The 12,730-nt window shown below is 33.0% G+C and overlaps 1 protein-coding gene across 2 annotated transcripts; it reads right to left on the bottom strand.

The window, feature by feature from the left end:
* Positions 1 to 6,821: 6,821 nt before the first annotated feature.
* On the bottom strand, positions 6,822 to 12,010 carry LOC114731238 (CRM-domain containing factor CFM3, chloroplastic/mitochondrial). 2 transcript variants are annotated; one of them, XM_028918378.1, is made up of 9 exons: positions 10,934 to 12,010; positions 10,186 to 10,660; positions 9,973 to 10,103; positions 8,596 to 8,946; positions 8,342 to 8,498; positions 7,949 to 8,241; positions 7,804 to 7,863; positions 7,610 to 7,702; positions 6,822 to 7,202 (listed from the first exon to the last, which is right to left on the bottom strand). In XM_028918378.1, exons 1-9 carry the CDS (start codon positions 11,990 to 11,992, stop codon positions 7,122 to 7,124), a joined length of 2,700 nt encoding a protein of 899 aa, XP_028774211.1. In that variant the 5' UTR covers positions 11,993 to 12,010; the 3' UTR covers positions 6,822 to 7,121. The 2 variants fall into 2 exon arrangements, with proteins under 2 accessions (XP_028774211.1, XP_028774212.1); XM_028918379.1 differs by lacking the exons at positions 6,822 to 7,202; positions 7,610 to 7,702; positions 7,804 to 7,863 and having other exon boundaries at positions 8,090 to 8,237.
* Between the last annotated feature and the right edge of the window lie 720 nt (positions 12,011 to 12,730).

Here is a 12,730-nt window from a genome sequence, read left to right as displayed (position 1 = left end):
CTCAAGTAATCCCTATAATAGTTGTATATATGAAAGAGTCACTATCAATAGGTAATTCAAACACACATAATTAATAAAGATATTTTAAGAAATACAATATCTATTTATTATTATAACTAACTTAATTTTTTCTAATCTCTCCAAATTAATCAATTAGATTTTGTGTTATTATGTGTTTTATATTTCTTCAAGGAGCCATTTTACTATAGGCTGACAAAAAAAAAGATACATAGTCATGTATAATCAGAGAACTTGATGTCATAGCTAGAAAAACTTAGTCTGAGTATTATTCCCTAGGTATAATATAGTATATAAACATAGATGAAAATTTTTATTAAATAATTTATTCCAAAAAAAGAAGAACCTAGGTCATTGAAATTTTAATGGGTGAGTTTTTTCTCAACTAATATGATACATAGATTCAACCGCGTATAATTACTCTTTTGGTCTTAAATATAAGACTCTTTTCGTAATATAAATTATATCACGAAAAAAGTCTTATATTTAGGATCAGATGAGTATATCTTATTTTGCATAGGCTTTTCATTTCTACAACACGGCTATAATCATACACTTGAACTCTGAAAAGTCTGTGATCTTCGTAATTTATCCTTTATTTATATTTTACTTTTGGTGTGAACTTATCTTTTATTCTTATTATTTGTTTCTTTCTCCAAACTCAACTGGTTATTTTTTTCCCCCTAGTTTCATTTATTTTAAGTGATAAATACCTTTCCCACGTGCTCGTATTCCTAATTGATAACTCCACTTAGAAATTCAAACTATAATTAACTGATAGCTATATTATTTTATATTTGAATTAAGTTGAATGAATCTAGCAGGTAGTATATATACTATTCAGCATTCACAATTGGGTTCAAATACTGACGTGGTCATCAGTTTGATCTGAGTTCTATTAAATAAGTCTTTAAATTACTTTGGTTCCCATATTTATCTCTAATAAATACCATAAATTTGAAAAGCATGTACTTTTTCTATCTTCTAATTGGATATTGACAATAGCATTTTTTGGAATAAAACAATTAGTACGAGTTGACAAATTTCTGTAACACTGACTTATATATTGAATGATAAAATTCCACAACAAAGTAATCTTATAGTTTTGTTTTAATATAGGAACTAAATAACTAATTTACAGATATTAAAAAAATCAGTAAAATCAATTATTTATTAAAAAAATATGTGCTGGTTTTTTTAAGTATTGCTTCTAACTATTTGCATGAAAAACCTCCTCTCTTGATTATAAAAAAAAAATTATTATGTGCAAAGTGCAATTAATAGAAAGAATTTTTGAGAGAAAAAAATTATAAATTTAGGAGACAAAATAAAATAAAATCTTACATTTAGAATAAAAAAAACTTATCCACTAACTCTTACATTTAAAACCGAAGGAAAGTCGTGTTAATTACAGAGGAGCATCGCTGAGGTGCGGACTCATATTAATAAAGAGGAAAAATCAGAAGAGTAAAGAGAAAATGTGAGAGCTTAATTGTCAATTATGCGTGAAACATGGACAATTATGAAGCATGGAATTTGGTTGGACCTATATATAGTACTTAATGGCCCTCATTAATACAGTTCACTACAGTAATTAGGACTATTATGATTTAATTTCCTCATAAAGATGCTTAGTCCTTGTTTAGGGTATGATGATGTTCATGAACCCTCTCATAATCACAAGCTGTACCTTGCATCAAAGTCTAAAAGTGCACAGGGAAAGTTCATGCTAATAAGGCATTAGTCCAATAATTATAAGCTCTATTGGATGTTCAAATTTTGTCCCTTTACCTATTAATCCTAATTGCATATTTCTTCTTTTTCTTCAACTTCTTTTAGAGAAGAGATGCGGACGTGGAATCCACTTGAGTGGGTCCCACTTTGCCATTTTTTCCTCCTAATTATACATGAAAGTAAATATGATTATGAATTTTAGTATTAATTTTTTAAGTCAGTATGGATAGATTAAGAATGACATAATCTAATTAGTTTAATACAAATGATTCTTTTCTTACAATTGTTTTGTTAAATCACACTGAACCAAGAGAATCCTACTAAAAGGATTTATTAGAAATGGCCTTCACTAATTTGAAAACTCAAAAGGTAAACAATGTCCTGTCATAGCATTTGTGAATACACCATATCTAATCCTTAATATAAAAATCAGTTGACTAATTTAAGTAGATTAAAAAATTTATTTAGTTAGTTATTTATAATAAATAAGAGTTATTCTTTTAAAAATACCCTGCTAGCCATGTGTATTATTTAATGCAATATTTAATATGTGTAACTATTACAAGAACTATTTTAAAAAAATAGATAAATATGAGAGACAAAATAGATTAAATTATTATATTTAAGATTAAATTAAAAGTTAAACTAATTCTTATACTAAAGACAGGACAAAATGTGTGCATATATATATATATATATATATATATTATGCGCCAGAGGGAAATATACAAAGTTTTTGCGAATAGTTCTTCTCCCATGTGATTGTTTGATGGCAGGTAATGAAAAGTAGTGTTAGCATCACATGTGTTTGTTTGAAAGTAGGATTACAAGTAGATGCCTTTCTAGAATTTCCTTGGCACATGCAGCATCACTTAGGTTTGCGTTGAGATAATTTCATAATTTTGTATTTTTTGCTTTTACATATATAATGTATATGAGTATGTAGAATTTAGGGGGGAAAAGAACATGCTCGTCATAAATGATGATGAGCATAGCATGCTAGTCATAGATCTAGATCATTAAAATTAAAATTAAACAGTTCAGATTTAATAATAGTTTATTTTTTTTATTATAGATAAAAATTGAGAGGCCATGTGATAATCTTTCTGATGTTAAAAAGAATTTAACAAATGACAATTAGCATATACTAATTAAAAACCATTTCATATCCATATAGGGGTGGGCAAGGGAACTTTTCATGTCCTCCTCCACCTCTTCCAACATAATTGTCAAGTTCAAAATAAACCTAATTATTTTGTGATAAGAAAAGAAATTGAAAGCGGAATAAGTAATAAAAAGCCCATTTAATATATGTCATTAATAAAGATAATTTTAAAAAATTATAAATTTGAAAAAACAGAATGGATTAGCCTTCTATATTTAAGAGCAAAACAAACTCTTCAACTAGCTCTGATATTTCAAACAAAAAAAGATTCCGAGTCTTACAAAAGAATTATTCATAATTGAAAGCATCGGTTTGAAATATCTAAATTTTAATTAGAAATAATTGTCTTCAACCTCTTTTTTTTTTTTTTTTTGAAATCACAAGATCCCAACGTGTCATTGTCCAAGGAGACCACTTGGCAATGGTGGGGTTGGAGGAGCCGTAACATAAGAACGTTTCTTTGGTATCTTCCAATTCCAAGGCTAAGTTGCCTTTGTTCAAAAAATCTCTCTAATTGCTCTCTGTCTCTTCTAAGGGACCACAACGCTTCCTTGTTGCTCAATGTTTCCGACTTGTTTGGTGCTCTCACTTGACCTTTCTTCTATGCCTTTTCTTGTATTTGGGTAAACTACCAGTAATCATCCCTTCATGAATGATGCCAAAAAGGTTCAGCCCCCAATTTAGAATCATCCCCACTTCACATTCCCTTTCTCTGATGGATTATAATTATATCATTGAAATTTAAACTGCCACTACATTTCAATTCAATATCCCTCCATATCTACTAACTGTACTTAGCTATCTATATCTTTGTTGAATTCTGTGATTACTTAACTATAGGGGCAATAAAGTTCAACTTGTTAATTGTTATGTTCTCCATCCCTTTGACCTATGCTGAATTGAAATTTCATTTTTCCCTTAAATATATATGTCATATTTCAAATTTCAAGATATAATTATTACTGCTTATTTTCTCCGGAGGGCATTAAGTGGAGGAAAAAATGGAAGAAGAAAAAAATTCTTGCAGAGCACATATATTTGAGTTTTCCTTAATCTATTACTACCTCCGGTCCTAATATAAGACCCTGTTTGACTTTTATTTTGGTCCTAAATATAAGACCCCAATCTACTATGTCTTTTATATTTATACATTTTTTTTTCAAAGTAGCCCTTCTAACAATGATAGTTCTAGTCAATATACTTGATTAATAAGGATATTTTAGAAAAGGCAACACTTATTTAGGACAAGTAACTAACTCAACTTACTTCCTTAATCTCTTCAAATTAGTCAACTGGCTCTTATAATTAGGACCGGAGGTAGTATTATTTTTTTCATTAACTTGGCTTCAAGTTACAAACAAGAGGGAACACGTGACCTCCCATTAGCAAGAGAGTCTTTGTGCCACTAAGCTATGAGGTTATTGGCACAAATGAGCTTTTACCAAATTGACTTTTGGCCACTGACGTTGTAAAACCAACCATACACACGCACAATCCTATTATATCTGAAACATTCGTTGGGAGTTTTCACACGTCTTAAATGAAATAAAGTGGGCCTTAATAATGCAAGAAATGTGACATTTTGTGGGCTGGGCCTCAGCATTTTTGTCTTCTTAAATTTCCAAAACGACATAAAACCCAGAATATGAGGATCATTTAGGCCCATAGATGAACATAGAACTGGAAAATATTCATGATCTACATGCGATTTACAACCTAGAACATGGAAAGAAAAAAAAATACAAACGATAAAAAGAGTTAGTTCCTCGTAATGTAATCAATCATAATCTAATTTTTACTGGAAGAGATATCCACATGTAATGCCTGAAAATGCGAAAATGCTTCGAACAAAATTGACTCTAATAAAATAATACCAGTACTTAGCCTCCCAAAAAAATAAAAATAAAAATAAAAAGAAGCAACAGACAGAGCCTTGCTTGCTTTTATGCCTTGGCTGATTTGCCCCGCTACTGAATGAAGCTGCCCTTAACATCCTAGTGGATATTGTGATTATTGCCACACCCCCCCCATCATTTTCCCAATTTCCATTCTATATAATTTAGTGGGTAAAGTAAGAATATACAACATGAATACCTACATATCTAGAGAGATGCGACTCATTCTTCTCTTATTTTCTCTAACTGCTACAGCAAGGCCAGGGGAAAAAAAAACGTGTGTGTATAGTTTACTTATCTTTCATGAATGCTTTTTAACTAGGTGGACCCCTCTGCAATCCATGATACATGAGAAATGAGCCCCAGTATCAACAATTTGTGAATATTTCCAACATCAATTATAAATATAATGAAAAAAATTTATACAACTAAAATTGGTATGGTAAATTTAGGGGAATGGGGAATTAATTATCTGTCTGGTATTTAAAAAATATGTTTGGTAAAAAGGGTGAGTAGAAAAGGATTTAAGCAACATATTAACATCCTTCTCATAGAACAACTTGTGAATTGTATCATATGGGCCTCTTGTATTATACAGCTAAAAAATGCAGAGAACAAAAAAGAAAACCCAACCAGCCAGTTCGGTTTGGTTGGATATTAAACTAGGAGGAGTTGAACCTATAGTGAACCAATAATAAACTGGTTTGGATGATTATGTTGTTATTAATCTTATTTTTTGTTATTTAGCTCCTAGTATTAAGCCCTTATAGATTTAAATGAATTTTAATAATGATTTTGATACCAATAATTACTAATTTTAGTTAATGATGAACCATAAAAATCAAAATTCTTAATATTGTTATACTTTGTTATTGTTACGATCAAACTATTGTCATATTTCCTCATATTTCGTTATTAGTGATTATTAATTTAATATATTTTGTTATTTTCAATTAAATTATATTATTTTAATATGACCGGTTGGATCCTAAGTTGATTCTGATCCTGACCCACTGACCTTTAAACCACTACCTTAATCGATTTAGTGTTCAGTCCGGTTTTTTGTTCCTTGAAAAAATGAATAGTATTTTTTTTTTACAACTTGTAAATTATGTATTTTACAAACTTTTTTTTTGGCTAGGCATAAGTATCCTATATTAGAGACAATCAAATACTAAATATTAATACTTTTCGCAATGAGGATTCAATATTTAGTATACCACATTGTAAAGACTAATATTTTTTTTGTTAGACCCAACCACTATTAGTATATTATACAAATTTAATTCATTGTGGTATGACAATAAGGAGGGAAAGCTTAAGCCCAAGAACATATTAGTGTCATTAACAAGGGGGAAAAAAACAGAATTGGCTGGTTTAAACAAAAAACTAATGAATCAGCCAGTAATCTGATTTGATTTTGATTTGATTTAGATATTGAATCGATTAGGAATTAAACCGATATCAACCGGTGTGAATCAGTCAAAAACAATAATAAAAAGATTTGAATGATTATGTTGCTATTAATCTTTTTTTTATTTAACTCCTAATATTTAGTCATTATAAATTTGAATGAATTTTAATCATAATTTTTTTATCAATGATTATTAATTTTATTTATTAGTGATTATTAATATTGTTATATTTTGTTACTTTCAATTAAATTATATTATTTTAATATAACCGGTTTGATCCCGAACTAACCCTAGTCCGACCAACTAATCTTTGAATCATTACTTCAACCGATTTAATATGCAATTTTTTGTTCCTTGGTCATCACACATTTCCTACCAACAAAAAAATAAAATTCAAACTGTGATCTTTCAAATTTACTTTGATTTTGGCTTTAATCTCTCAAGTTCTAAACTATAGTTTTGATTTCTCAAGTTTCTTTTCATTTAAAACATTACTCCCTATAATCTAATAAAAATTTGAATCATTTTGCCTCTTGAGGGACCAAAACTTATGATTTAAAATTTGAGGGACTAAAACCAAAATGAGAACAAACATGAGGGGCTAAAAATTATATTAATCCAAAAAAAATTACATTCTGTTTAAAAACAAACTTTTCACATATCATTAACGAAACATATTTACAGTAATATATTTACATAGAATGACAGCAGTTCAGACAGCAGACCTAATTGCCTTATTATCATAAAAAAGTTTCCTCAAGAAAATAACAGCTCAAGAGTTTCTGCCATCATCCCGTTCATCGATCAGTAGTTTAAACTACATAATTGACTGATACGCACGCTACCAAAATTGAGCTTCCCCAGCTAACCAATGCAATGCAGCACTATACCAATTCAAGCCTCCTCCTCCTCCTGAATATTCTCATCCTCACTACTGCTGTAATACTTGTCAGAGTACGTCTCTGATCCTTCGTTCTGGTTGACCAATGAAAACAGAGGAATGATCAGATTTAAGGGAAGAAGGAGAAGCATCTGACTTCATTGGACACGCGGCGTTTAGAGTTTTCAAAGAGGTAAACGTATCAAAGCATTCAAAACACAGCAAAATGCGACAAGAGTCAACTCCTGAAATTACTTTCGAAGAGTTTTATTTTTTTAATTAGGACAAAACCTCAAAAGAGCAAGACTTTGCTACCAGCATTTTTTCAGTAAACTGCATGAAAAACTATTATGATTAAAACAATTTGATAGCAGCCATCTAAAAAATGTAATAACATTTCCATTAAAAAAAAAAAAGCTGTAATAAGTTTTATACTTTTCAATCTAGGTAAAGTTTCTTTCCTCCTTATCTGTAGTTTACACAAAGAAACTCATAAAAATACCTCTTCCAAGTCGTCATCAGAAAAATTAGGCTCAGCCAGTCTTGAATAAACAGTTTCCTCATCGGCAATCTTCTTTCCATTTCTCAAATCATCCTAAAATAAGCAAAACATATGCAAGCAAATGTAAAAAGAATAAAATAAAGTTAACAATATAAGCATGTCAAAGATATTTAGGAAGCAATAAAAAGCACTACCAGCTCAGATTTCAGCAACTCAATCTCCTCCTCTACGTCTATGATATGATGTTTTAGTGCCTGGAAACATGTGCAAAAAAGATTAAAGAACAAATACATATAAGGTCTCAGTTCAGCGTTTATCCCCATGTCATTGCATGATTACCTCACGTCTTTGAAGCTCAATTGATCGAGCTAATGCCTGCCTTCGTGATAACAAATTCTGAGGTTTCAGAGAACGTGGACGGAGGTAGTTCTTTCCACGATAAACAATAATTATATAACCTTTAGGAGTTTTATCCACAGACACTAGAACCCCACCACTTTCAGCTTCCAAAGATATTGCAATATGCTTTACTTGGGCAGAATTTTTCCCACTCACAATTATCTTTACCAACTCACGGTACTTCCAATGTAGATGCATGTTTTCTATGGTACCAGAATAAACACCTCGCCTGCCTGAAACAAAAATGCCATGCATCAGACAACTAGATATTTAAATAAATGTTCTACAGACGAGAAGCTTTTCATGAATTTTAAAAGAATTTGCTATTCTTACCCAGAAGTAGAAACGGTTTCATACTAAGACCAATCTTCCTGAACAAGAATCTCTCTTCACTAGTTAATGTTTCCAAATCATTTGGAAGATCTGCTGGCTCAAAACCATCTTGCATTTTTGCTAGAGTCCTCTCAGCCTTCTTGACCCTCGCTTTAGCCTAGAAACAATCAAATGTTAGATAGATATGGTAAAATGTAAGACTTAAAGCTGAGAATTCTCTGTACTTTGTGGGACTTGGACCCTTGGTAACTTACATGAGCTAATTTTTTCTCCAGGTTTTTAACTATAGAAGTCAGTTTGCTTATAGCTGAATCTCTCCTCATTTTCTCAACTTCTTGGCTACTTGGTTGATGTCCCCATTGGGTGGTTGCTGCCTTAGTTTCAGCAAGGGTACCAGCAACAAATGGAATTTGAGAAGCTTTTCCAGTAGACCTAGTCAATGATGAAGCAATTTGTCGCACTTGATCTTCCTCATCTTGCTTGAGCAGGGCTAGTTTGTGCCTCTCAGTCAATGCCTCTGTGACAGCAGGTGGCAAGAAGTCATTGCCCCTATAAAATACGATATAATCCTTATTTCTTGAAAGTAGAGTCCCCCCAGTCAATTTCTGCATGCATGAAATGCATTTGTCAGTGATAAGTCTGAATCAACACATTTTTTTCACTCGGATGTGATAGACTCAGTGATAGAACGACTTTTTTATTTTTGGATTAATAAAAGAGGGCTAAAGTGGGATACGACTAAAAAGGCGCATGGGTTGGGATTTTACAAGCACCAATGGTCATCATAGGCTTGAAAGAATGAAACAAATATTATAATCAGCACCCAGAAAGTCTAATTTGTCAGAAACCGAGAAGGTCTGCGTGTAAGCAATCCTTGGGGTATTAAATCCATGTGAGGCATGTTGGAACCCAAAAATTTCAGGAAAATAATATACACTGATGCAGGTGAAAAAAACGCAATGGCTTTACTACCATTGCGTAATTAAAAATAAAATCCATAGAAGTCACACATGTGCGAAGTTTACATTGACCTGGAACATCTGCCACTTCAAAAGTCAGAAACAAAATATACAAATACACATGCCTAGGCAATAAATAGGACATGCAGGTACCCATGATTTTTGCGTCTTCAGATTTCATAGAATACTCTGAAGTTTTCATTCCCAGTCAATGGAGGATAGCAGTACCATTCAACTTTTGCCTTTCTTAGTTGTTATTCTGGTACAACACGTGGTTATTCAGTTGTAGGGGAAATCTTTTATCCAGTTATGAAAACTTGGTTATGGATTGCACAACTGCTTGTGAGTGAAATTAATCATTTAGTTGGGCAGCAAAGTTAAAAAATTAAAGCAGCAAACTCCAAGCCGCCGGAGAAATGCTAAAAATAACCAAGAGGACAAACATTAATTAAAGACAGAGGTATGATTTATTGCCAAGTGTTCTTTCTTTTTCTACATATAAATCATACAGAAACAAATTCAATGGCTATAGAGACTGAAATATCATCCCTTGTATTCTCACATGCAAATAGGTAGGTCTCATTCAATGCGAAGTGAAAGCATGGCTGCCTTCACAGACTTTTGGTAAATTTTTAAGAACATTAAATCAGACAATTAGGCACAGAGGCATACCTTGAGTTGTTCTGCCATCCTCTCATTCATTGTATTGAGCACACCACGTTTAATGGCTATTTTTGCAATTGCACTTCTTTCCCATAGCTTCACCATAGCTTTAGCCAGACCTTGCAGCTCCCTGTTTCTACCTACAGTTTTAAAGAAATAATGTTATTTATATGTTGAAAGCAGGGGCATGAATAGAATTAGATTATGTTGTTCCTTGCATACCAAGGGCAAAGTGTGGAGCCATAGTTCTTGCAAGTCTTCGAAAATTTGTCATCTCCTTGTCTCTTAAACCAGGTCTTATCCCATGAGGAAGAAGTCTGTATGGAGTTTTATATCCCGGAACCACACCAGGTAATAAGTCCGCATCAACAGGTAATGGTTCACGGCCAGCCCAATCTTTGAAACGTGGTCCTAACTCATCTAACAAATCGTTGAGGTCAATCAGTTCCATGTATTCTTCTTCAGATAGATTTTTCAAATAATTTGTGGAGTCTGGCATAGCTGGATCTTTAGTTCTAACTGGTTCGTTCACTCTTACTTGAGTGTGATTCTCAACATCCTCTGAATGGTGCACAGTAGTCACATTATCCTGGTTTAGTTTGGCAAGCTTTCGTACACAGGGAAGGTTGTAGTTCGATTGTCTATACAGCACTATCGAACTGCCTGACCGCCATACCACTAAGCCTCCAGTTTTTCTCTGATTAGGTGTAAAGGCAATTTAGTGAATAAGATTCTAGCACTTATGATGTATATGACACAACACCACCTAAAAATAGAAGTGATACATGACCAAAAGGAGGTCCTAGAAAATTAAGGTTGCATCTCAATTCATGAAACCCCAGGTTGATCCATTGCATAGGTTACAACAGAAGAATATGTCAGCAAAGTTTTCAAATCAGACAACACGCTAAATCAACAAAGGATTCGAAACCATAAATTCAACAAGGAAGGGAGGGTCAAATGAACTGACCTCTAAAATCTCATGGGCCCGTCTCATGTTAGCCGCAAGAGGACCTTCAAACTTCAACTTCACTACTTCATCCTCCATCCATTTGGCATGAATAGAATCCACCAATTCTTGCGTGATGCCCGCGACCCCAACGTCGATTCTCTCGACCATCCTCAAGGCAATGTTTCTGAGCCTTCGCAACTCATGTTCGGGAACCAACTTATCTGCCAACTCCGTGTTGCTTCTCCTTTTTCTATCTCTTTCCCGACCTTCTTCTCCATTCACTCTCTGGGATGGCAAATTACCAGAATCCCTATTTTCTTCATTCAACCAGCGAATATCGCTATGATCTCTCTCATGACTATTTGACCTGTCCTTTGAAAAAATTCTCTTTCCTTCCATTGAGCGGATGGTCTCCCTAGTTGCCTTAGCCACAACCGGACTTCCATGACCATTGTAGAGTTCGCTATCAACTTCGCCATCATTTCTTTTCTCTCCCAAAATCTCATTTTTCCCAGTAAAAGATCCAGTGACATTATTTTCTAATAGTTTTCCATCGTTATCAGCAATGTCAGGTTCAGAGTCAACCTGTCTATCGAGGGGCTGGACGGCTTGATGCCAAGGGGAAAAATGATTTCGAGACTGGGAACTCACAGGATGAATCACTGAAGCTTTCACTTCTACCATGGATTCAGATACATAAGTCCCAGAAGACTCCCGGTCAGGCTTTCCTCCCCCGTCTTCTTCTTCGTCTTCTTGCTGTTCTGGTTCTTCCCACGGGAATTTTTCTCTCGGTGAGCTCAGTTTGAGAGTCCATTTATCTCGAATTTGGTCAAAGAAACTTGGTCTAGCACTATTCTTCTTTTTCTTCTCGGCTCCTTCTGAAGTTACCTTCACTCGTCGGGGTTGTTCAGTGTCAAAATGAGCTGTCTGGTTAGAACAAGAAACTCTGAATCTGAAAGTCACGGAACTACTGGAAGGGCAGAATTGAGGTTGAAAATGAAGAAAATGCAGAGAAGAGGAGCAGGAGCATGCAGAAGAAGCCGAAGATGAAGCAAATGAAATTGGCGGAAACGCCATAGCTTGCTTCTATGGCGAGTTCCATAGCATTTAGCAAGAAAGACGAGCTGTGGATTGCGGTGTGGGGGCTATTATGTTTTGGGCTGGTCTTACATTATGGAAAACAATCTAAAAAGGTCCATTATTATCGCCCGAAACCAGGCCCATTATAGTGTAATCTTTTGCCGACGGCCCATTATAATGTTAGCCAGCTTAAAATAAGTTATTAATATTAATATTGAATTAATGATGAGAAATTATTTTTCGGAGAAAATAATATAAAAATAAGTTGAAAATTATAATATTTCAATTTAGACACATCCTAGAAGAAGGAGTGGTACTTGATTTGGTATTTTGTAAATATAATCAAATGACTAAAATATCTTTATATCAGATTTTTTGGTATAAAAAAAGTTATCAAACTTGTCATTATTAGTATATTTTTTGTTATTGCTTGTTTAACATTTGTCATTATTAATTCACAACTTAGTAATAAATGACTTATTATTACTAATATATTTCTTATCATTTACTATTTAACACTGGGTGTTACTAGTTCACAACTTATTAATAAACTTTTTGATATAATAATATTTTTTTTATTAATTATGTTTGCAAAATATCAAATCAGCGATCACTTCCTCCCTTGAGATTTTGATCTTCTAGGTGATTGAATTGAAATATCATGATTTCCAACTTTTGTCATTTTCCCTATTTTATTTTACAGAAACCTCGTGTGTGATTAGCAATTAATCTGAA

This window comes from Neltuma alba, unplaced genomic scaffold (genome assembly GCF_004799145.2).
Source record: "Neltuma alba isolate B1F8T4 unplaced genomic scaffold, ASM479914v2 tig00012808_pilon, whole genome shotgun sequence".
NCBI classification, from domain to species: domain Eukaryota; kingdom Viridiplantae; phylum Streptophyta; class Magnoliopsida; order Fabales; family Fabaceae; genus Neltuma; species Neltuma alba.
The sequence above is the reverse complement of the archived record's forward strand: the minus strand, read 5'-3'. Positions and strand labels throughout refer to the sequence as shown.

Excerpts from the sequence above, each read along its gene's own strand:
- LOC114731238 (XM_028918378.1), bottom strand. The coding sequence starts at position 11,992 with ATGGCGTTTCCGCCAATTTCATTTGCTTCATCTTCGGCTTCTTCTGCA. Across the intron at positions 10,104-10,185 it reads GGCTCCACACTTTGCCCTTG|GTAGAAACAGGGAGCTGCAA; the intron begins GTATGCAAGGAA and ends TTAAAACTGTAG. Across the intron at positions 8,947-9,972 it reads GGATGGCAGAACAACTCAAG|AAATTGACTGGGGGGACTCT; the intron begins GTATGCCTCTGT and ends TCATGCATGCAG.